Raw genomic sequence first — 24,087 nt, 5'->3', positions numbered from 1 at the left:
AGCCTCTTATAGCAGATATGGGGAAAATAACCTAGCAAAAACAAAGGTTTCCAAATGGGAAACTCACAGCCACCCTATGAAGCAACCAGGGAGTATGTTTAAGAATAAGTAACAACCTGTTAAGACAATAACTTGCCATGTCTCAAGGCACTAAGTCATAGCTAGGTTAGGATTTGTTTCTTCGTTTGATTTGAGTCTCTTCTACTTTCAGTATTCCCCCTCATGCATATTTTATCAGTTTGACTTGCAGAGAATAATATTGTCAATCTAGGAGGCTTCCTATAGAAAGTTACTTCAGTTGTTTTCACATCTGATAGCTTCATAAGGTTCAGACATTCAGGTGGAAGATCAGCAGAGAGAAACATTGTGATCTGAATCTATATTATCAGATGTACTGAAGTAACTGCCCAACCCCAATTTAGCAAGTTTCATGCTGGAACTCGGCAATGAATTTACACATTTTGCTCATTTTAAAGTGTGAGGTTCTGAGTCTGCCATCAGAGTGGCTAAGAAGAGACAGGCTTAACTCATAGAGTATAGGTGAGATGCTGAACCTACCACCAACGCCCCTGGTCTACTTGCCCACCTCCTGAGATATGTGAAGTCAGCACTGTGGCCTCTATGAGAGCCACCGGGTCCCCACAGTTTAATTTCTCTCCTGTCTGGCCCTGTGGGCTAGCAGTCTCCCTGCCCTCCCCCACTGCCACCCCAACCCACTTTCCCACAACAACTGCCCTGTTCATCTTGCTAAGCCATGTCTTTCCTGGGCTTTCCAGCTTAGATTTCCTTACTCAGTCCATCAACTCTCAGGATTTCTTCTTTGTTTCTTTTTTCCCAACCTACTAGCTGATTTTTTCACTTCTATTTGGGTTCCGCATCAAGTCAGATTCACTGCCTTTCAAGCCCCTCCACTTCTCCCTACTTCTCAACATAAGTCTGTTGACAAACTTGCACATTTCTGCCTTTACTGTGCTGTTTACCCTTCAGGCCTACCGTTCTCTCTTGGACTTTTCCAATCCTGATTGTCTTGACTCTGTAAACACAAGAATGAATTTCAAGGCTAGTTACTTAACTAACTCTTAGAGCCTGTTTCTCCATCTATAAAATGGGGTTATTAATTCCTCAGGATAGGATGAGGAAGGCTCTGATGAAAAGATGGAGCTGGACACTGTAAAAGTGTGTATATACTTTTCAATGTAAGTATTTTTCCTGCAGCTACCCCACCCACCTCCACACACATCCTGTTTGCAGAATGCTGGGGGAGGTGGAAGTGTGATGTGGGCCCTGCTGTCTAGCAGTCTGCAGCCAAAACTACAAGATTTTATGTTTAAGTGCCAGAATGTGTGAGCTTTGGGGAATTCAGAAAAGGGGAATGAGGTGTCTTTCCCAGGGTCCCTTCAGTTAAATAATGGCGGAGCCATGTGGATCCTGTCCACCCTGTCTCAGGGCAGTGCTCTTTCCACTGCACCAAAAGGGGACAGAGAGGGCCATCTACCTACCCCCTGCCCCACCTGCTAGAGCTCAGGCTCCTACACCACAGGCAAGAGTCCCGTGGCCATCCTCATTTTGGTCCCTCTGTTGGGCCCACCTCAGTGCTGTCATGGATGAGAGAGTGGGGGCAGGGGGTCCAAATCCCAAACTTAATAGAAGTAGACCATGGGAAGGAAGCAGGGCCTGAGTTGAGGGAAAACTGCAGGGCCTAAGATTGTGTGGAAGACCATCTTAATTGAGTTAACAGTGTTGGGAGTTGATTCTGAAGGGGTTTCCTAGGCTGATGCTGGATAAGGTGATTGAGGCTGGGAAGGACAGGTTATTTGCCTAGGAGTGGTGCACAGGAAGTAGTGGAATAAGAATGATGTTCAAAATGAACTGGAGGGGAAGGTAGGTGTCCCAGTGACCCAGTCCCTGAGGAGGTGAACCCGGGTTAGCCGCTAAGATTTGGTCAGTGGACAGGTGCAAATGTTGTAGCTTATTTATCCAGAAAAACAGCATTCTCTGTGTGCACTTTAAGGTCAAGTTATTGACTTCTTCCCCTCTAGGCCTGACCTGGGTCTATCCTACTCAGACCTCAAGCTGAGAGGCAAAGCAGAGGGAGGCCACCGACCCTGGGAATCGGAGACCCTGTCCTGTGTTCCGAGCTGCCCCAAAGCCTGGTCTCCACCCACCGAAGCCCTCCCTTATCCTGGGCAGAAAGCACAAAGGAGATGGCAGGGGCGCCAAGGGAAGTGACAGCCAGGTTAGAGGGCAAGCCACAGGGCCCTCGAGGAGGGAAGGCCCCCAAGCAGTGCGCAGCTTTGCACGTCCCCTGCAGTAGGCAAGTCGGAGGAGTCCTAGGGCTAGAGGACAGGGGAGGGCGGGGTTATACGCTTGTCGAGAGCGCACGGGGTGGTGAGGCCACCACCAGGGGGCAATACCGGGGCCGTGGCGCCTGCGGGGGTCCATCCATTCCAGCCGGAGGGCGGGGGCCGCCAGATGCCCGATGGCTGTTCGAGCCTTGACCTCAGACCGTCTCTATTCTGCTAGGATGGAGGGCACAAAGCAGGAAACTAGCGCCCTTGCCCGCACCCCGCCCAGTCGGCCCCGCCTCCGTGGCCCCGCCTTCCAGGCCCCCGCCCCACCCCTTACCCCGCCTCCGGCCACCGCCCCCTCCTCCCGCAGCCTGTGCTGTGGGGCTGCGGGGCCGCGCGTCGCTGTCTCTATGGCCCGGGATCCGAGCGCAGAGGTGAGGGGGCCAGGGAGTCCGGGCGACGGTGGGGCCTGGGTTGGGGGGCGGGGACCAGGCAGGGCTTTCCCCACGTCCGTTGCACCTTCCGAGCCCGGCTGGGCCTTTCTCGAGGCCAAGCCCCCCGGTCCCGCATAAAGGCTCTAGAGGTGCTCGAGCCAGGCCTCCGGCCGTGCTGGGCGCAGAACGGCATCCGCGGAGTCGGGCATCGGCGCGGGGCTGGAGTCCGCGTGGCGAACTGTGTTCACCCGGATCTGGGTCACGTCTCCCGACACCCAGCGAGATCGAAGCCGAGCTTGCCCTCGAACTGCAGCAATAGAGACTGAGGTTAGACCTGACGAGAGGAGGGAGCAGCGAACTGTTCAGGATGGTGGAGTGGGGGGGGGTAGGGCTCTCTCAGGCCGGGAGAGACCGCCATCCTACGGGGCCGAGCCGAGAGAGACGCGGCCTACAGTAGGCAGGTGGACAGCTGGGCTGAAGGCTGAGCGCCTGCAGATCCTACACTGATCCTGTTTGGGGTCTTTCCTCCCCGACTCCCTCCACCCTAAGACCTAATGTTGGGAAGGTGGTCAGAGTTCAGGGGGCTGGCCCCGCGAAGAAACCTGGACTGTCAACTCGGTGTGGGGTGTGGGGCGTGGACTGGAGACCTTAAACCATGGCCGCTGGGGGCGGGGGGGAGGGGCAAGAGGGCATGCTGCGCCCCACCCATTTAGCCCCACCCTCCCAACAGGTTAAAGATGGAGAGTTCAGTCCCAACTGCCATCTAGAGCTGCAATGTCCCTGAGAGTAACTACACGTTTTATCCCATCCTTCCTTTGCCAAAGCTAGGAGCCTCTTCCTACCTGGGTTAGGCACTCCCTCCCTACTTTACAGAGCTGCCTTGACCCATGCACCCATCCCTTTTGACATCAGAAGTCTCTCTCCTGCCACCCATTCCCCACCCCACCCCCACAAACACGGAATCTGGCCTAGCTGTGTGAGTTGTTGACTTTCTGGAAGGAAAGTGGGGTTCTGCTTGGTATCTGACCCCAAGTGGACACTAGCAGCCTCCAAGCCCACAGCGAGAGTTGGTTGCCGTACGTTGTGTGCTTGTCTCTGGATGGATGTGATCGTGTGTTTGAGGACTCTGCAGGTCACACATGCACTTGACCCTTCTGTGAATGAGTGTACCTGACCCATTGTATGACTGGGCTTATGTGCATATCCCTGCACACACGTGTATGTGCAGGACCCCCTCCTTGAATACGTGTCCAATCTCTATATGTATATGTGTAGGTTTATAATCCTCCTCGTCAACCTCTGAGGATGTGTGACTTACTGAATGAATGGATGCCTGAATACAGCCTTACATGTGAATATGTGTGAGCACACATGACCATGGCCCTCTGTGTGGGCACAGACCCCCTGTGAATGTGTGTGTGTGTGTGCATGACTCTCCTGTGAATACAGTTGTGTTCACAGCCCTCTTTGTGATCATGTGTGTGTGTGCCCATGTGCATGTATCACCCTCTTCTGGACACGTGTGACTCTTTGAGTAGACCTGTATGTGTGCCACACTCTGAGTGGCTCCTCTGACCTGGGTGTGCTCCTCCTGCCCAATCCTAGAGACCCATCCCTCCTAGCCAAACAGCCCTCCCCTCCCCCAGGGCTGAGCAAATAGGAGGCCCCAAAGGTAAACAGGTGTCTCTCCACAGTGGGGAGTGGGTTGTGGGGCATGGGCCTGGGGCCTCCTGCTGCCTCAGCTCCCAGCCCAGGAGCTGTGCCCTCTCATGGTCCAGGGACCCTCCTCTCCCTCCCGTCCTCCACCTTATACTGCTTTCTCCCCCTCTGGGCTCTGCCCACTATAGTGCTAACCTTCACCTCTTGAATAAACTGCTCTAACTTCCTGTTCTCCCTCTGGGCAGCTCCTGGGCAGCTGCTGTTCCCTCCCCTCTCTTCAAGGCCAAATAGTTAATATTTGACCTGGAAGGGAGCGGGAGAGGCTGGTGGCCCCTCAGGCCCTGTCTGTGGACCTCCTCTGCATCTCACCCAGCCCTGGAAACCATCAGGATCCCTCAGAGATCAGAAGGCCTGGCCATCACCACCACCCCGGTCCCCAGCTGGTTGGCTTGAGGGAGGATCCAGGTATGGGAATAGTCTCCAAGACAGGCAGGGGAGGTGGCCAAGAAGGCTCAGGGATCCCACTGCTCCCCTTCTCCACATTACTCATGTCCCAGTTAACTGGTCTACCTTGAACTCTACAGCCTCCAGCACAGATATTACACCTGTGCCACTAGGGGTCCCAGACATCCCCCCAACGCCCCAGCCTGTGAGTGCCTGTTTGCAGATGGGGCTACCTGTGGATGCCTAGCTGGAGGGTACAGCACAGACTCCCAGGGCAGAGATGTGCACCCCCTCAGAGAGGAATGCTGGGGAGGAGAAATGTTTTATTAAAGAGAAATTCCAGAGGGAGCTCTCAGGCCAGGGAAAAGAAAAAACAAAGGGAAAACAGAACCAAATAAACAAAGGCCCATTAAAGCTCTCCACCCAGGCCTTCCTGCACAAGGCACCCCCACAGGCTGCAGGGGCAGCTGCTGCCCAGTTGAGTCTCCCTGTTGGGAGGAGCAGGGGCTTTCTCCCTAAGAACCAGGCTCCAGCAAGAAGGGGGCCCACCTGAGCTTCTGACTCAAGTTCAACCAGAGGAGGGTTTGAGGTGGGGCTGTCTGGGGTCTTGTAAGGAGGGTGAGTTCCATCCTCACCTCCTGCATCAAAGCAGAGAGATGGACAGAATGACTAAGTCACCCTGGCTTGGGAGCTCTATGGCGGCTGGGCCTCCCTTCAGTGTTCCCTGAAGTCTCAGGGAAATGCCCTTCCACCTTCCACCCCAAACACACAGATCTTGGAGCTATTTTTTCCCTGGCTTTTTCTTCAGAAAACGGACCTCAGAGAAGCAGGACTCACTCCACTGTCTGGAGCAGGGTGACCCCATCAGTGACCTACAACTCCTGTGACCCCACAACTCCATCCTTCACCATGGAGTTTGTATTTGGCACAGAAAGGCTGTGTGTGATCCATCCCACCCTCTGACCAGTTGGAATTCCATGGCCGCACAATCTTGGGACCCCATGTCTCCCCAATTCCAGGACCCCCCCTGGCCCCACGACTCCATGACCCCTGTGGCCTCATGACCCTGACTTTCCACTTGACCCCCCTGGACCTTGATTCCTGTGCCTATTCTTCCCAGTCTCCCCCTTTGACTTTGGCCCTGGCTCCCCTTGGGGTTCTTGTTCGTCTGGACCCCCCCATGAAGATGTGGGGGAGGCTCTGGCCCCTCCTCCTGAGCTTTCTCACAGCAACTGCAGTCCCAGGACCCTCACCACAAAGACCATCCAGAGAACTAGATGCCACCCCTCGGATGACCATCCCCTACGAAGGTGAGGCCCCCCCCACCATCTTGAAAGGCAGTGGGAACCAGGGCTGGGGTCACGGAGGCAGCCCCAGAGCTGGGCTTACATCTCCTGCCCTCCCCAGAGCTCTCTGGGACCCGGCACTTCAAGGGCCGAGCCCAGAACTACTCAACGCTGCTGCTGGAGGAGGCCTCGGCAAGGCTGCTGGTGGGAGCCAGGGGGGCCCTATTCTCTCTCAGTGCCCACGACATAGGAGATGGGGCTCACAAAGAGGTCAGTCCCCAGGACCCAAATCACCCAGAGGGTCTCCACTCTCATCCAGCTCCCTGGGACTCCAACTTCCCAGAAACCCTGCCAGTCTTCCTCAACCCCTGGGTGGACAATGCTGCCCTTCCCAGCCCAGGTCTCCCTTGCATCCAATGCTTCACCCCCACCCCAGTTTCTCTGGGGTCCTATTGCCCATCACTGGCCCCAAGGGTGATGGGGAGAAGGGAAGATCTTGGGGTCAATGCATCAGCCCATTCCCTTTTGCCCCCACCAGATCCGTTGGGAGGCCTCCCCAGAGATGCAAAGCAAATGTCATCAAAAAGGGAAAAACAACCAGGTATGTGGCCTGCCCTGTCCTGAGCTCCTTTCCTCCTCCTGGGGATGGCAGGGCTGGTGGAGAGGCACAAACCAGCCAGTCAGTTACAGCAACCACATTAAATGTTAAAAGTGTTGCTGGGAGTGGCAGGCCCTGGAGTCTGCAGGGGGCCCCTCACCTAGCTAGGTAACAGATCTACCTGCAAGACTTTTAAAACATGTATTCCCACGGTCCACTAGCCTGGGGATTCTGTTTCCATGGGTCTGGGGAGGTGTTGGGGCAGTTGTGTTTAGAGAGGCACCTGCAGGAGATTCTGACAAAGGCTGCTCTGGGTGCAGAATGGAAGAAAATGGGGTGGTGAGGCATGTGGAGCCCAGGTCATGCATGGAAGGCCTTAAGCCTGGCTGGATTTTATCCTGTGATAATGGGTCCCCTCATGGTTTGATACTTTAGAGGCTCTCCAACTTTAATGTGCACAATGTGAGTCTGGTATATTATTAAAATGCAGATTCCAACCCAGTAGGTCTGGAGAATAGCATTCAATTTCTGACAAACTCCCAGACGAAGCTGACCCTGCTGGTCCCTAGACCATATTTTGGGTAGCAAGGCTTTAGAACCTTTCCCAGAGCATGTTTTGAAGATCAGTAATTTTCAAAACAAGGGCTTAATGGTCAGATGAGTTTGGGAAACAGCAGACTCAATCCCACAATGCACAGCAACATCCTTAAGGCTCTGAAAAGTTCCCCCGTTGTACCTTGTGGTTTCCAAACTCACAGGACCACAGAACTTCCCCCTCCCCCTGCCTTTTTATTTTATTTTATTTTATTTTTACTTTAAATGCAAACACCCTTGGGGAAACACTACTATAAAAATAAGGTGAGCCTGGAGGCAGAAAGGGCATTGGGGAGGTGGGGAGGTTGGAGCATTGTGCTGGTCAAATGAAGGAGGTCTGAGCAAGCTGATGGAGAGGGCTGCCCTGGGGAGAGGAAGGGGGGCAGGGAGAGGAATCACTAACAACAAGGCAAAGAAGCCAAGAGGGCGGCATCTGATGGGCCAGAGGAAGAGACAGGGCCCAATCAGGCAGAGAATGTGGGTTCTATTTTCAGGACACCAGTGAGCCACTGGAGGGAGTTTTAAATATGACAGCGATGTGATCTGGTTGCCCCAGAAGTGGTTTGGAGGGGAGCAAAAGTGTATCAAATGGCAGTATTTCTCTGGAAGGATCTCCAGGCGCTGGTAACAGCAGTCGCCTCTGAAGTGGTAGCCAGGTGGCTGGGGGACAGGGATGGAAGGGAGACCCTCTGTTGATAATATGTCCCTTGTACCTTTTGAATTTTACACAGTGTGCATGTATTCCTCATTCACTAAATAAAGTAATTTTTTGTAAAAATAGTGGCAGAGGGTTGGGAGAGTTGTCAGTGGCTGTTGCAATGTCCAAGGAAGGTGACAGAAGTAACGGGCTGGGTGGTCACAGAGAGGTAAAGTGGACTAAGTCAAAAGACATTTAGGGCAAAGAATTAATCATGGAGAGGGATTGGAGTGGGAGAGGTGGGGAGAGGGTAGCATCAAGGACGACTGCTGGTTTCCAGGCTGAGTAAAAGGATGGATGGATGGAGTAAGGTGGGAAAGACTGGATGAACAAGTTTAGGAGGGAAGATGCAGGTTAGGGAGGAGGCCATGAGCTTCGTTTCTGATAAGGTGAGTTGGCTGTGCTGTGGGATATCAGGTGGGGAGAGAGCTGGAGCCTGGGGGTAGATTTGGTACTGTCACCCCAAAGCAGGTGTGGGAGCTCCAGGACTGGGCATGTTGCTGAGGAGAAGCCTCAGTGTGGTGGGAGCCCCAGAAGCTCCTATATGGGGTTGAGGGGGGAGGGTTCTGGAGGAGACAGGAGGGGAAGCTGGTGGAGTGGTGTCAGGTAAGGCAAGGAATGGAGGAGAGCAGAGGGGTCATGCCACCAGGAGGGTGAGGACATTGTTCTAGGCAGTGAGAAGGTCCACTGGAATCTTGGAAAGAGCTTCTGTCCTGTGACTGGGGGCGAGAGCAGACTACAAAGCTGGACTAACGGAGGAAGCCTCTAGTGAGGCCCCTCCCCACCTCACTCCGCAGACTGAGTGCTTCAACCACGTGCGGTTCCTGCAGCGGCTCAATGCCACCCACCTCTACACGTGCGGGACTCACGCCTTCCAGCCCCTCTGTGCAGCCATTGTGAGTAGGCCCCAGCCCTGACGGCTGGTACCTGACCCTGGCTGGTGTGACTGTGGGCTGCAGCCCCTGACTGTCCTCAAGACCACTGATTTCTGGCCCCTCAACTCCCAGGATGCCGAGGCCTTCACCTTGCCAGCCAGCTTCGAGGAGGGGAAGGAAAAGTGCCCGTATGACCCAGCCCGTGGCTTCACAGGCCTCGTCATCGGTGAGCATGCGCCTCAGCCCTGCCCCTCACCCGTGCACATGCTGTTCCCAGCTCTTGTCGCTGGGACTCGCCACCCAAGTGTGTCATGGGCCCCTCCTGGTGTGTGGTTTGTCTCTCACACCTGGCATGTTCCCGCCCCAGACGGAGGCCTCTACACAGCCACACGGTATGAATTCCGGAGCATTCCTGATATCCGCCGGAGCCGCCACCCCCACTCCCTGAGGACTGAGGAGGCACCGATGCACTGGCTTAATGGTTAGGATGGGGCCCAGGATGATAGGGGGTGAGGGGCTATTTCTTCATTTTCACTGCCCTCTGGTGAGCTAGTCTGTTCCAGTGTGTTGTCGAGTGAGGGGTGGGTCCAGCGTGGGGATCCCCAGTCTGTCCCAGAAGCCACCTGAACTGCCCCACCCACAGATGCTGAGTTTGTGTTCTCCGTCCTGGTGCGGGAGAGCAAGGCCAGCACAGTGGGTGACGACGACAAGGTTTACTACTTCTTCACGGAGCGTGCAGCAGAGGAGGGCTCCAGCAGCTTTGCTCCAAGCCGCAGCAGCCACCGCGTGGCCCGGGTGGCCCGTGTCTGCAAGGTGGGTAGGGCTGAGGCTGGGCCAAGGGTGTGGAGGCTGGGCCTCTGACCCTGGCCTCTGACCCCACATCCCTATCTCCCTAGGGAGACCTGGGAGGGAAGAAGATCCTGCAGAAGAAGTGGACATCCTTCTTAAAGGCGCGTCTCATCTGCCACATTCCACAGTATGAGACCCTGCGTAGCATCTGCAGCCTGGACGCTGGCACATCAGCCCACACACGCTTCTATGCAGTCTTCATGCTGACCACACAGTGGTCAGTGCAAGGGACAGTGGGGTGGGGCAAGGAACTGGGACAGTGTAGGGGCTGGAGCAGAATTGACAAGGATGAGATAGTGTCATTGCAGGAGGGCTGGCTTCAAAGAGGGAATTTCAGTCAAGTCCAGCTAGCCTGGGGCCAGAGGTCATGGTGGCTTGCTGACCCACAGGAGAGGCCTGTAGGCCTGGAGCCAGAGTTGCTCAGGGTGACGGTGGGCTCTGCTGGGCATGGGGCAGGGGGACAGACTCCACTCAGTGTGACTCAGCTCCCTCCCCTATGTCCCACTCCTAGGAAGACCCTGGAGGCCTCAGCCATCTGCCGCTATGACCTGACTGAGGTGCAGGCTGTCTTCGCAGGCCCCTACATGGAGTACCAGGATGGTCCCCGGCGCTGGGGCCGCTACGAGGGTGGGGTGCCTGAGCCCCGGCCTGGCTCTGTGAGTGCCCAGACCTGGACCAGTGCCAGGAGAGGCAGGAGGGTCTGGCCTTGGGAGAAGGGCAGATAGGTGGTAGAGTCCTGAGGTTTAACCACCCATGCCTCCTCCCCCCAGTGCATCACAGACTCGCTGCGCAGCCGAGGTTACAACTCGTCTCAGGACTTGCCTTCCCTGGTCCTGGACTTCGTGAAGTTGCACCCACTGATGGCTCGGCCCGTGGTGCCCGCACGTGGGCGGCCCCTGCTGCTCAAGCACAATGTGCGCTACACACACCTCACAGGGACACCTGTCACCACACCTGCCGGACCCACCTATGACCTGCTTTTCCTGGGCACAGGTGCTCCTGACCCCTGGCTCAAGCCCTCTGATGACTGCTGACCCTAACCCTTGACCTCTGGTACCCCCCACTCCCTGGCCCCCATGATGTCCCTTTAATCACAAAACCCTGGTGACCATTGATGTTGGTTCTTCAGGGGATACTCACTCCTGGTCCCTGGTAACCACTGACTCTTGGTGACTGCTGACCTCTGTCACCAGAGTGACATTTGATCCTGGTCACTAAAGCCTCTGAAACCGATAATTCCTGCCACAACGAACCTTAAGTTCCCAAAGCCCTGAGGGCCCACTGCCACCAGCTGAATCCTTGCCCCTGGCCACCTGACCACCGAGCTGCTCCCATTAGGCCTGTTGTGGGGGCAAGAGCAGATCCCATTGTTGGGGTCTGACCCTCTGCCCTTTCCATGCCAGCTGATGGCTGGATCCACAAGGCTGTGGTCCTGGGCTCTGGGATGCATATCATTGAAGAGACACAAGTGTTCAGGGAGTCCCAATCTGTGGAGAATCTGGTCGTCTCTCCTGTGCAGGTAGCGCTTCTTCGTGACTCTCAATGTGGACTCGCTGGAATGGGGGAGGGAACAGGGGCAGGCTGGGCAGTGTTTTGTGTGTGTCTGGGAGAAGGAGTGGGGGGCTTTGCCAACCAGCTGTCCTTTCTGATTCCCAGCACAGCCTCTATGTGGGGGCTCCTAGTGGAGTCGTCCAGCTACCACTGTCCAGCTGTTCCCACTACCACTCTTGCTACGACTGCATCCTGGCCCGGGACCCCTACTGCGCCTGGGACCCCAGCACCCAGGCCTGTGTGGCAGCCACCACTGCAACCAACAGGTCCCAGGATAGAGGGGGGTGGTGGCAGGGAGAGGGTTCCTTTGTGCCCAGGGGCTCAGGACCTGAGTGGCAGAGGGAGCTCTGCCAGCTACAGGGGGAGCGGGGCCAGCTGTTAGTGACAACCCAATCCACCCTAAGACCGGGGAAACTGAAGTCAGTTCTCTATGTTCATGAATCCTGACCCTTGTGTTCCCAGGACAAAAGTGCTGATACAGGACATAGAGAGAGGAAACCGAGGCTGTGAGGGCATCAGGGACACAGGTTAGTGATGCTCAGGGAAGTGTGTGAGTTGGCTGTGTAGCCTGTGCTCTTTACCATTTACTGTCATTTGTGTGAGCATGTCCATACTTCTGAGTGTCTGTGCCTGTGTGATTTTGGTAAGGATAACGTGGGCTTTTGAATAGTGAACAGAGCAGAGGGCTCAGAGAAAACTCTGAGGTTTGGGCTCAAGTGGGCCTGTTCTGTTCGCCTCTGAATCCGCAGCACCCACACAATGCCTGCCACATAGTGAATGCTTGACAGACAGGTGTCTAAATTATAAATGAGGCAACAGGTTCAAGATGTGAAGTCCCTTGTCACTCACTTCCGGAGCTCAAGGCCCAGTGGGGGTGGGGGCAGGCAATCAAGTGATCACACCAATCATGAATTACAATTATTTTCATTGCTTTTTATGACAAATGGAATAATGACAACTATGATCAATGCTCAGAAAGCACTTGCCCCAGGAAGGGCAGATGACTGAGCTGGTACCTGAAGGAAGAGCAAGTGTTAATTGTCCCAGCTGGCATATACTAGCACTTACCAAGGGCCAGGCACTGACCTAAATGCTGATGTGCTCGAGCTCATGTATTCTCATGGTGTTCCAATGAGCAGGTGCCTTTACCAGCCCCGTGAGGGATAGAGACAGGGAAGTCTTAAGCTGTTGTCCCAAGTTAAGTCAGCCATTAAGCAGCAGGGTCAGAATTCAAACCTGACCCCGAGCAGAGTTGGTGCTTTTAGTCACTACTCCATACTTTCTCCCACAAGTTAACCCAGCAAGTGGGGGGCATGGAGCTGGGGGATGACACCCACGCAGAGGGAACGGCAGGCCGAGAGTGCTCAGCATGTTTGAGCAACAGGAGATGAGGCTAGAGCACTGGGCAGGCCATGCTGAGGATCTTAGTCTTTATGTGAGAAGCAATAGAAAGCCTCTGAAGGGTTTTAGGCAGGGGAGTGACAGACTCAGATTTGGGTTTTTTAAAGATCACCCCACTGCTGCACAGAGAATGGATTTGATGGGGTCTAGAGTGGTGCTGGCAGTTGTGGAAGGAGTGAATGAGCAGGTCTGAGATAGATTCCAGAAGCAAAATCTTAGAGAGGATTAGATGCAAAGGTGAGAGAGAGGAGGTAAGGGAGACTCCCAGGTTTCTAACTTAAGCAACTGGGGATGGGCAACTCAAGGAAAGGGCCTGGTGTGGTTTGGGAGGGAGGCTTTGGCCTTCGTCTCTGTGAGGTACCACCGAGAACTCAAGGGGAGATGTCCCTCACGAGGCAGACATTCTGGTCTGGCGCTTGGGAGAGGCTGTGCTGGAGCTAGAGATTAGGGAGTCATTGGCAGATGGCAGGAATTGAAACTTCAGGAGAGGATGTGAGCACAGAGTGAGAAAAGAAAGGGTCTGAGACACTCCTCACTTCCTGGGAAGGGTCACCATGAGCCTTCCGTGGGATTGTAAGCATAGCGTTTAGACAGCTGTTACTGTGATTCCAGCTACTGTGCTTGGCGTGGGGCACCCAACAGTAAACGCTCTAGCTTGCAGTCTCCATACCCTCCCTGGGACGAGCAGACATTGACCTCTCCTCTGCCCTCTCCCCCAGGGCCACCACCACCAGTGAAGACCCGCTCTGTGCTCCGGGGTGACGATGTCCTCCTGCCCTGTGACCAGCCATCCAACTTGGCCCGGGCCTTGTGGCTGCTCAATGGGAGCATGGGCCTGACCGACGGGCAGGATGGCTATCGTGTGGGCGTGGACGGGCTTCTGGTGACAGACACACAGCCGGAGCACAGTGGCGACTATGGCTGCTATGCTGAGGAGAATGGTCTCCGCACCCTGCTGGCCTCCTACAGCCTCACAGTCCGGCCAGCCACTCCTGCGCCGGCCCCACAGGCCCCGGCCACACCCGAGGCACACCTGGCACCCGACATGAGGCTGCTGTATGTGCTGGCCATTGCTGTCCTTGGTGGCCTCTGCCTCATCCTGGCCTCCTCCCTCCTCTACATGGTCTGTCTGCGGGGAGGCAGCCGAGGGCGCCGACGGAAATATTCCCTGGCTCGGGCCGGCCGGGCAGGGGGCTCTGCCGTACAGCTGCAGACAGTCTCGGGCCAGTGCCCTGGAGAAGATGATGACGGCGATGATGGAGACGGGACCGGGGACCTGGAGGGCGGCTGCCTCCAGATCATTCCCGGAGAGGGAGCCCCAGCCCCCCCACCCCCACCACCGCCCCCACCCCCAACGGAGCTGACCAATGGGCTGGTAGCACTGCCCAGCCGGCTGCGCAGGATGAATGGCAACAGCTATGTGCTCCTACGGCAGAGCGACAATGGGGCGCCAGCGGGGCCCTGTTCCTTTGCCGAGGAGCTCAGCCGCATCCTCGAGAAGAGGAAGCACACGCAGCTCGTAGAGCAGCTGGATGAGAGCTCTGTCTGAGCCCAGATTCCCTGGACAAATGCTCTTCCAAGACTGTCCCATCAGCCCCGGACTGGGCCGCTGCCACCCCACCTTCACATACTCCGCTCCAGGCCCTTCTCCCAACTTTTTGATGTTCCCATAGGGCTTGCCAGGCAGGCCCAGCCAAAGCCCTCTCCTCTGCCTCCACAGAGCCACTTGTGAGCAGCCTAGGCCCTCCGGTGCTCCTCAGAGGTAGGTGTTCCCTCAGGTCCAGGTGTGCAGACCCAGCCCAGTGTCCCTCTCCATAACTGAGAGCTTGGGAGGGGAGGATACCACTCTCCTGCCCCATTCGTCTGCCCAAACCTTTCCTCCTTCTCCTAGGCAGGGCTCTGCGGGTCCAGATGGCCTCAATGTCACCCCAGCCCTGTGTGCTGGTCCTAAGCCAGACAAGACCTCAGCCAGCCACCAGAGCCACCTGAGCCCTGCACATACTCACGTGAGCACATGGAAGGAAGTCTACCTGCTGGGCTGCAGCATCCGCCCCTCCCTCCCTCCTGGTGCATTCTATATCATCCCTTCCTCTGGGCTTTGGGGGCCCTACTGGTTGCCACATCCCATCCTATCCAGGCCCTCCTCCCTCCCAGCCCCACGTGGTGACCTCTTTAGCAAGAGCTTGGGAACAAACTAGTCTGGGAAGGAAAGACTGCATCATTCCTTGCTGCTTCTCCCTTCCTGTGCACCCTTTGTGATGGCCTCTCCATTCCCCCTGGTCACCCTCAAGTGATAGAGACAGAGCTCTAGGCATGGCCCTCCCTCATACATACACAGTAACACATAAACCTATATCATACACACACGTGCTTACATTTCCACTCATGCATCGTCTGAGCCTCCCCTGGGATGCCTGTCAGGTTGGTCTGTGGACATTTCAGAAGGAGATGCCCCCTCCCATCTAGCTGTCTTCACAGGCCCCTCCCTAGGACAGGTGAACAATACTGCATTCAATGAGCCAACCTCCCTTTTGGGGACCAAGCATTTGCTACCCCTGGACCAGAGGAGGGAAAGGGAGGAGAGATCTGATGCCTCACCTGGCACGTGAAGCCCATTCTTGGAACTATGCAAAGGGCAGAGGCTGGGAGTTTGGATGCTTGGCTCCCAACCCTGTCCTACCTCACCGGGGCATTTTCAGGGTCCGGGGGCCTCTGAGGTCTCCAGGCCCCAAGGGACAATCAAATCTTGACTGGGCTCCCCCATTTCCCTTGGATGAGGATGACTGTTATTTTTGTAGCTAAGAACATGGGCTACCACGGGTTTTTACTGCCCTTCACTCAATCTCTTCTCCCACCTCCACCCCACAATGAATGTATTTATTGTGCCCCCACTTACCACCCCAGGTGGGAGGAACAGGCATGTGACCGAGTGGGGAGCCTGGGCTTAGCTCCTCCCCCAGTGGTTAATAAATACCCACTTTTCCCACAGCTATGAGTGGTCTGCTTGATCTAGACTGGCCTTCCCCTGTGCCACAAGGATTTCTGCACCCAGGGTTGGCTCTGCTCCACATAACATCTATTTACAAGGGGAACTGGGGTCCTCAGCATCCATCCTGGCTGCCCTGGGCAGGCATACAGGCCCTTTTAAGGCTCATGCTATTTGTGATCGTGGAGACAAGGGCATGACAAACAAGAGTGACAGCAGTTTGAGAATTCATACAAGGGTTTCTAGGTTTTTACTTTCAGACTCAAGCCTAGAAGAGTCTCCCTTACCTGCCATCCTGCTCTACCCCAAGAACTCTCAGCTTGTCTTGCACCCCACACCCACCTCCCTCCAAGGGAAGACACCAATTCATTTCTGCACAAAAAGGCCTGGGGACAGGGCAGCTGGAGGGTAGAAGTGCTTATAACCTGGGACCAGGCCTGAGAATCCCTCCCTCCAGGGCTCAGGCCTAGATTTATCACATGGTTTTTTGACACTAACCCCCAGGAGGGGTTGCTAGATGTTCTAGTTTTAGGATAATGAAAAACTGGGTTTATGTCTAAAATATGTGCATGTTTTGAAGACCTCAGGTGTGACTTTCAGTAAATTTATTATCATAGGTTTTCTAATCCGTACGCAGACTTCAAACAGATATAAAGCACCTAGCCAAATGCCAGGCTAACAGCAGAGAGTAAGGTGTGACCTCTCTGGCTCAGTGGACATCACTGAGCAACAGGACATCAGGGAATTCTTCAGAAGCCTGCCTCAGACCTCCTCACCAGTGTTTTGAGACTATTACCAGTTTGGATTTCAGAAAATGAGGGCTCTCGGGTTTCAGGGATACCACCAGAATAAGGTGCTCCTAGCAATGGGGACAGAAAAGAAATAGGCAGCCCTTGTTTTCTCCAAGCAAAGGCTTTGGTGTTACCTTCCCCAGTGGTGGGCTCCATTTGTCTGCCTACTGAGAATCCCCTAAACCAAAAGAGGGAAGAACCACCTCTATTGGGGGAAAGCGTCCAGAGTCAAGGGTTGAAGTGTGTGTGGGGGGGGGTGCAACTCTTCACTGCGCTTGCACCCGGGCTGGGGCAGGATCCTGGACCTCTCGGGGGCGTAGCCCGCCGGGGACTGTCGGTTTGTTGGTGAAGGGATGCCACTGGCCCTGGATGCTTGGGTTGTCCGTGTGGAAGGGCTTGCGGATGCGAATCACGTCCAGACCCGACTGGTCAGCCAGCTTCTGCACCAGCTTCGCGATCTCTTCGGCCGACTTGCTAGAGATGTTCTCCTCGCGCACAGACCCGTTAACTGGCCAGAGGTGGAGTAAGAGGAAGCGGGTCGATCAGGGCTAAAGCGAGAAGGGCGACTGGCCGGCCGAGCCCCCTGATCCCGCCCTGCCATCCAGTCCGAGCCCGGCCCTACTCACGGTATTCGGCCACTACACTGGGCACAGAGCACGGCCGCGGATTCACGTATATTACGACCCCTGGGTTCCGCCGGGCGAAGTCAGCCACCTCCCGTTCCACAAACTCCCTGAGACACCCGGGAAGAGTGAGTATGGGTGAGCCCCGTGCCCAGAGTCGTCCCCCCAGCCCTTCGGCCGACTCACCTGGCGCCGCGGGACGAGGGTGCGTCGCGGCTGAGGCTGAGGCTGAGGCGCTGCAGCTGCTGCACGTAGCGACCCAGCCCGTTGTGGAGAACGCTGGCTAAGAAGCGACTGGGAGTCCCGCGCGCCGTCATGGCGACAGCTCAGAGCCGGCGAAACCAAGCAGTGAGGAGTGGGGCGGGACTAACCCCCGAGGTTTCTAGTTCCGGTTCCCGCGGAGTTTTGCTTCCGAGGTCAAGGCGAACGGCGTGTGCTGGTGATCCACGTTGCGGGCAGAAGAGGTGAGCGGAGAGTGGTGACCCGGCGGCAGGGTTCGGAGCCGCGAAGTTATTGGTAGTAGAGTGGAAGGTAGGCGCGGGGTCGGGTAGGAAGGTGGGCGTCCCTTTGGGCTCAGAGGCTGGCAGGGGTGGTCTATAGGCACTCTAGTGTTGAGAGTGATATTGAGAGAAAGAAGCAGCGAAGGGGGTCTCTAGTTGGGGGCCTAGAGCAGAAGGGCTGCAAAAAGGAGGTCAATGACTACAGATGAGGGTGACGAGGAGATTCCTTGGAGGGTCAGTAGAGGTGAAGAGATGAGATAGAGAGACCATATTGGTGTGGGGGTAGTGTAAAGGGTCATTCAGGAGAAGCTGGTGAGGAGAAGCTTTAAAAAGACAGAGATAAGGGAAGCTATAGAGGGACAAATCGTGAAAGGCTCGTATAAGTGGGCATAGATGTGAAACAGCTATGTAGGGGGCTGAAGAGGGTTCAGGAGGGTGTTTCAGAGGGGGAAGCGTGAGGAAAGAAGCCAATTAAGAGTGAGCTCTGTATTTGTGTGTGGAAGATCAGAGTCTGGCTTAGTGACTGAACCAAGCACCTAAAGCATTTCAAGCAGTGACTTCCTCCATTTGACTAGGAATGTGGGTCCCCCTCCGAGGTGGGTACCCCCACTGTACCCTGCTGCTCCTGCGTGGGGAGTGGATGGGTCGGAGGGGCCTGCCCCGAAGCTTGGCCCCAGGACCTCCTCGCAGACGCTACAGGAAGGAGGCTCTCCCAGCCTTGGAAGTACCAGTGTTGCCTATAACTACAACTGAAATCCGCCAATATTTGCGGGCTCACGGGATCCCCTTCCAGGATGGCCACAGCTGCCTGCGGGCACCAAGCCCTTTTGTGGGGGCCTCACAGTTCAAGGACCAGACTGGTGTCACCACTTCCTTCAGCCTCTTCATTGACAAGACCACAGGCCGCTTCCTCTGCATGGCCAGCCTGGCAGAAGGGAGCTGGGAAGACTTCCAGGCCAGCGTGGAGGGGCAAGGGGACGGGGCCAGGGAAGAAATCTTGCTTAGTGAGGCCCCAGAAGCTGAGAACAGCGAGGAGGTCCGGAGGATCTGGGACCGAGCGGTACCTCTCTGGGAGCTGCCTGATTCAGAGGAGGCTCAGCTGGCTCATGTGATGTTTGGCCTGAGCAAGGTGACAGGAGACACACTTAGGCGTTTCAGTGTGCGATACCTGCGGTCTGCTCGCAGCCTTGTCTTTCCTTGGTTCTCCTCAAGAGGCTTGGGATTACGAGGCCTGAAGTTACTTGGAGCTGAAGGCCAGGGGAATGGCGTGCGCTATGTGGAGACCACTATTCCCCGGCCTGGTGCCTACCACAATCTATTTGGATTACCACTGATAGGTCGTCGAGATGTTGAGGTGGTACTGACGAGTCGTGAGCTGGACAGCCTGGCCCTGAGCCAGTCCACGGGGCTGCCCACCCTTGCCCTACCCCGGGGAACAGCATGCTTACCCCCTGTCTTACTCCCTTACCTCGAGCAATTCCGACGTATCGTGCTTTGGCTAGGGAATGACCTTCGGTCCTGGGAAGCTGCCAAGTTGTTTGCCCGAAAACTGAACCCCAAGCGATGCTCCTTGGTGCGACCTGGGGACCAGCAGCCTCGCCCCCTGGAGGCCCTGAACCAAGGCTTAAATCTTTCTCGAATCCTGCGTACTGCCTTGCCCGCCTGGCACAAGTCTATTGTATCTTTCCGGCAGCTTCGGGAGGAGGTGCTAGGAGAACTGTCAAATGTGGAGCAGGCAGCTGGCGTCCGCTGGAGCCGCTTCCAGGACCTTAATCGACTCTTGAAGGGGCATCGGAAGGGCGAGCTGACAGTCTTTACAGGTGACCTTTGGGGAAATTACTGCTTGAGGTAGAGGTGACAAAAGCATTGGGTTGGGGCCACTGTAGATTTTAAAGAGCTCTGATCCATCTCTGGGTGGTTTCAAGGGTAAGATTTTCCTCCCTTACCCACGTCTGTATTCAACCCCCTGCAGGGCCGACAGGCAGTGGAAAGACAACATTCATCAGTGAGTATGCCCTGGATCTTTGTACCCAAGGGGTGAACACACTGTGGGGTAGCTTTGAGATTGGCAACGTGAGACTAGCCCGCGTCATGCTGACACAGTTTGCTGTGGGGCGGCTAGAAGAGCAACTGGACAAATATGATGAGTGGGCCGACCGCTTTGAGGACCTGCCCCTCTATTTCATGACTTTCCATGGGCAACAGAACATCAGGTGAGGTCCCCAGACCCTGTGTACTTTGCTTTACAAGGCAGATCCCAGCACTCAGGACTTTTGGTTCCTTTACCAGTTCTAGTGGGAACTCCTTTCAGGTCTCCCTAGACAGGCCTAGGGTTTTCAAAGGATGGGAGGGCAGGAGAACTGGTCCCCAAAAGAGTTTTCAGGATGCTGGCTCTTCTGCCTGGGATGGTCTGGAAAGTGTTTATAATTGACTTGAATCCATTGCTTCTTCCTCTTCCCAGGAGTGTCATAGACACAATGCAACATGCAGTCTATGTCTATGACATTTGTCATGTGGTCATCGACAATCTGCAGTTCATGATGGGTCACGAGCAGCTGTCTGCAGACAGGTGACATTCCCCTCTTGCCTAGCTGGACCCCACTTGAACACATATGTCCTCTGGGGCAGCTGGCCTCTCGGCATACACACTATCCTCTCTTGTTTTCTGAGATGTGCGGGGTGTGGCAGCAGGAATGGACAGGGACCCAAGTGTGAGTACTTGGGAAAAGGGAGGTCGAGTGCTGTCATGGTGTTTTGTGGGGGGATGAGAATGAGTAAAGAGAGTGTGTATGTTCTTGTCCTTCTGTCTGTGTCCAGTAACCTTTTTTGCTTTGTTTGGGAGCAGGATTGCAGCTCAAGACTATGTCATTGGGGCCTTTCGGAAGTTTGCTACAGACAATAATTGCCATGTGACACTGGTCATACACCCCCGGAAGGAGGATGATGACAAGGAACTGCAGACAGCATCCATTTTTGGCTCAGCCAAAGTGAGTGGCCTTTGGAGGGACCAAAACTTTAGAGAGTAGAGAGGTCAGGTGCAACCAGGAACAGCCCTCATTCAGCCTTGAGTCATCTCTCTGACCATCCATCTGGGAGGTCGGGCCATGACATAAGGAATATATGTACTAAGAATCTAAAAGCTGATAATAGCATGTCCTGTTCCCTCCTTGCACTCGGGGAGCTCACATCTTCTAGTGAGGGAAACAAAAAAGACGGTGATTACAACTCGGGACGATAAGAGCAGTGATACACAACACACATATTTGGGGAACAAAAAGAATCTGAGTCAGCCTAGGACATCTGGGGAGACTTCTCAGAGGAGGTGTCACAGAAGTCTGGGTTGCATTTTGATGGACAATAGGTGTTAGATAATCAAAGAAATAGGCATTCTGGGCAGCAGATGCTGGCGCTTCCAGTGGTATTGTATGCCAGACGTGGGCAGGGTACAGGGAATACAGGGCGAGGAGCACAATTACATGCCACAGTGGAACAAACAAGTTGCAGGGAAAGAGAAAAATGCAGAAGTGGAAAGATGGTGGCACTTTATTTAGGGTGGTCAAGAATGGTCTCTCACGAAGCGTGACATTTAGATGAGACCTGAATGATGAGAAGATGCTGCGGTTGGGTGGGATGGCTGGCTGTGGAGGAGAAGCGTTACAAACAGAGGGAAACATCATGTACAAAGTCTAAGACAGCAGTGAGCTCATGGTCAAGGAACTGAGAAGGCTAGAGTAGCCCCAGCGTGGAGGTCAGTAGTTCAGAGAGGTATGGTAATGGAGGGAGGTACTTCCCCCTCTCCCATTCTTGCCATTTCTCCCTGCACCCTCAACATTCCTTTCTGCTTCTCTCATGTCTTCTCACTCCTGCCCTCCTCCTTCTGCTCCCTATACCCCCACCCCCACCCCCACCTCCACCTCCAGGCAAGCCAAGAAGCGGACAATGTTCTGATCCTGCAGGACAGGAAGCTGGTTACTGGGCCAGGGAAGCGTTATCTGCAGGTGTCCAAGAACCGCTTTGATGGAGATGTAGGTGTCTTCCCACTTGAGTTCAACAAGAGCTCTCTCACCTTCTCCATCCCACCAAAGAGCAAGGTCCGGCTCAAGAAGATCAAGGATGACAATGGGCTAGTGGCCAAAAAGTCCTCTTCTGGCAAAAAGGGGGCTGTGTCCCAGAACTCTGAGGCTGGCCTGGACCAGGCCTCCAACCCCTCTCAGCCAGACATCCCCCAGCCTTCAAGGTGAAGGCTCTACAGAGCTGGACACTGAAGTGAGCCTGACGGGACAGGCTGGAGCACAGACTCTTTCCCGGCCCTCTGTGAGGGCTGCCTCTGTGCTGTGGTCCTGAGCTATGGGCTCCTCTTGGTCTGAAGGGCCTAGGCTAGGGCAGGGTTCCATAGAGAGATTCAATTTTGCAGATATTTGAAACCTACTTACACCAGGCTTTGTTTTAGGTCCTGGGAATATAGCACTGAACAAGACAGATAGGGCCCTGCTTCTGTAGAACCTGCATTCTGGTGGAGGAGATGAGCTAAACAATGAACAGAAAACATAATTTTAGACTGTGGAAACGCTATAAAGAAACTAAAAAAAAAAACAATGAGAGTGTTCCCAGGCTAGTGTAGGTTAAGTGGTCTGAAAAGGTATGTCTGAGCAGAGGACACCTGAGCTGGCTCTAAAGAATGAGAAGGACGGAGCCAGGCAGAGGAAAGAGAAAACAGAGGCCCTGGGGTGGGAATGAGCAAGTTGAGTTCAAGGCAGTGGGGTCAGGCATCCTGATCCTGGAGGGGACTAAGAGGCTCCTTGACAAAACTCCAGCTTGGGCTTTCAGAGCCGAAGCATGACCTGGGTGGTCCAGGCCCCTCTGCTCCCACTTTGTGGAGCTGTCATGACACGGCATTTGCTAGAATTGGCCTCCTAGGTGCTTGGCCCTGGAATATCAGGACCCCAAAGGTGGGAGCTTCCTCCCCCTGGATTGCTTGGCAGTGGCCGTGAGAGGAACTGTGAGCCCAGAGGGCCTGCCACCTGCACACTGATTCCAAGTGAGTGGCTTCAGACAGGCAGCAATTCTGGAGTGGATATAGTTGTGACTTTTTATAGAGCCTTTTCCAGTTTTACTGAAAAAGAATATTTTTCACTGCCTTTGTTTCTGTGCTTTTTTTCCTTTTCTTTTTTTGTCCACCAGGTGTCCCCAGTCTATAACTGGACTCTCACTTTGAATTGGAAGTGGAGGGGTCTCCTCCCCCACTCCCAGCCTTTGAGTTCTGGGCTCCCAAGGGAGCAGGGGCATTGAAGGGCTCTCACGCTCACCCTTATACCTCTTCTGGGCCTAGAGAAGACAGATGGTGGGCCTTATCCCTAACTTCCTTGAGGAACTCCATGTGGTTCCTAGCAGAGGGGTGGGACCCTGAGCTACTTAGACCCTGACTGGCCAGCTGTTTCTCTGTGACGTGAGGCACTTGCTGACCTCTCTCAATGTTCGCTCAGACCCAGCGTATTCTTATTTTGCCCCCATCCATCTCCCTACCCCTTGTACGTTCTCAGTGTTAAGATTTCTTATATGTTAGTGTGCATTGGAACTCCTGGGGATCTTGTTAAAAATTCAGAACATAGGCCCACATGCCCCACACCCCCCACTTCCTGCCACACACGTTTCTAATTCTAGAGCTTTGAGGAGGGGTATAAGAACCCTCATTTTTAAGCAGCCCCGCAGGAAATTGCAAAATAGGTGAACAGAGACCCTGTCAGAAATATTCCTAAATGATGACCCTTTCCCATCTCACTTCCTGTATCCAGTTTCCCTTTAGAGGTGTCTGTTTTTGAAAGAGTGGGGAGAAACCTTTATTTTGCTGGGGGAAAGGTTTCCTGCTGTCGGGGGCAGAGCTGCCTTGTCAAGTTCTCCCTGTCAACTTAAGAGGATGCTCCTGGGACTCAAAGGGCCTGGGGTCTTTGGTGTGTAGTGTGTGACAACCGTGGCCACAAGTCTCCTGAAACAGACCCCAGAGCAAAGCTGCTGCAAAGCTGTTCTCTGTGGGGCAGAACTTGGGAGGTAGCTCCTCCAGGGCCTCCCTTCTTGGGGGTCTCTCTCCCAGACTGGCTGGAGCCAGGCCTCCCTAATCCTGCAGTAATCATTCCCAGCCGCTGGCTGGCCCAGGCCTCATCCAGGGTCTAAAATACTGGATGTCAGCCATGTCTGCCACATGCCCAGAACTCCAGGTCAGTCCTACCTACAAGGACAGGGGCTCCACATTCTGATCTCCCTCAAACACATGGTGTGTTCTCAGGAAATCCTTCAGGTGTGTCCAGGAGGGGACTTTGAGGTTCCTGTGAATTGGGGCTAGAGGGGCTCTCTGGGTGCTGTGTAAGGTTCCTGGGAGTCACTATCCACACACCATTCAAAGTGGATTAAGGTAAGTTACCTGGGATATGACCGGACTCTGCCTACCTCCAAGTGAATGTTAAGAATCTCCCTGAGAGCTCAGTAATGGCCTGGTCAAGCAGGGTCCAGTTGGAAC

General features: G+C 54.8%; 3 protein-coding genes and 1 long non-coding RNA gene across 11 annotated transcripts in view; 2 read left to right on the top strand and 2 right to left on the bottom strand.

Moving 5' to 3' along the window:
• Window positions 1-2,500, bottom strand: part of LOC119510264 — a 40,115-nt gene extending 37,615 nt beyond the window's left edge. The window contains exon 1 of the long non-coding RNA XR_005211859.1: window positions 2,415-2,500. This is a non-coding gene — a long non-coding RNA (uncharacterized LOC119510264). The remainder of the gene's footprint in view (window positions 1-2,414) is intronic.
• Window positions 2,501-2,670: 170 nt separating this feature from the next.
• Window positions 2,671-15,664, top strand: SEMA4G (semaphorin 4G). 4 transcript variants are annotated; one of them, XR_005211874.1, is made up of 17 exons: window positions 2,671-2,722; window positions 4,627-4,846; window positions 5,634-6,135; window positions 6,233-6,381; window positions 6,650-6,712; window positions 8,798-8,896; window positions 9,008-9,101; window positions 9,243-9,356; window positions 9,519-9,688; window positions 9,772-9,941; window positions 10,236-10,380; window positions 10,495-10,717; window positions 11,128-11,243; window positions 11,381-11,541; window positions 11,738-11,802; window positions 13,396-14,438; window positions 14,568-15,664. XR_005211874.1 is itself a non-coding variant. In XM_037804552.1 (15 exons), exons 2-15 carry the CDS (start codon window positions 5,886-5,888, stop codon window positions 14,223-14,225), a joined length of 2,649 nt encoding a protein of 882 aa, XP_037660480.1. In that variant the 5' UTR covers window positions 2,764-4,846; window positions 5,634-5,885; the 3' UTR covers window positions 14,226-15,664. The 4 variants fall into 4 exon arrangements, 1 of the variants encoding a protein (XP_037660480.1); XR_005211873.1 differs by lacking the exon at window positions 2,671-2,722 and adding an exon at window positions 2,764-3,049; XR_005211872.1 differs by lacking the exon at window positions 2,671-2,722 and having other exon boundaries at window positions 2,764-4,846.
• A 586-nt stretch (window positions 15,665-16,250) lies between these two features.
• Window positions 16,251-17,436, bottom strand: MRPL43 (mitochondrial ribosomal protein L43). The gene is made up of 3 exons (XM_037804558.1): window positions 17,263-17,436; window positions 17,080-17,186; window positions 16,251-16,961 (listed from the first exon to the last, which is right to left on the bottom strand). The coding sequence occupies exons 1-3, from the start codon at window positions 17,391-17,393 to the stop codon at window positions 16,720-16,722; spliced, it is 480 nt and encodes a 159-aa protein (XP_037660486.1). The 5' UTR covers window positions 17,394-17,436; the 3' UTR covers window positions 16,251-16,719.
• On the top strand, window positions 17,402-22,717 carry TWNK (twinkle mtDNA helicase). Of its 5 annotated transcripts, none has more exons than XM_037804556.1 (6): window positions 17,402-17,540; window positions 19,270-19,396; window positions 19,549-19,789; window positions 20,038-20,145; window positions 20,422-20,563; window positions 21,497-22,717. In XM_037804556.1, the coding sequence occupies exons 3-6, from the start codon at window positions 19,668-19,670 to the stop codon at window positions 21,815-21,817; spliced, it is 693 nt and encodes a 230-aa protein (XP_037660484.1). In that variant the 5' UTR covers window positions 17,402-17,540; window positions 19,270-19,396; window positions 19,549-19,667; the 3' UTR covers window positions 21,818-22,717. The 5 variants fall into 5 exon arrangements, with proteins under 5 accessions (XP_037660484.1, XP_037660481.1, XP_037660482.1 ...); XM_037804553.1 differs by having other exon boundaries at window positions 17,497-17,607; window positions 18,152-19,396; XM_037804554.1 differs by having other exon boundaries at window positions 17,499-17,540; window positions 18,152-19,396.
• Window positions 22,718-24,087: the final 1,370 nt, after the last annotated feature.

Source organism: Choloepus didactylus, chromosome 15 (assembly GCF_015220235.1).
Source record: "Choloepus didactylus isolate mChoDid1 chromosome 15, mChoDid1.pri, whole genome shotgun sequence".
Classification (NCBI taxonomy): domain Eukaryota; kingdom Metazoa; phylum Chordata; class Mammalia; order Pilosa; family Megalonychidae; genus Choloepus; species Choloepus didactylus.
This window is presented reverse-complemented; position numbering and strand designations above follow the sequence as displayed.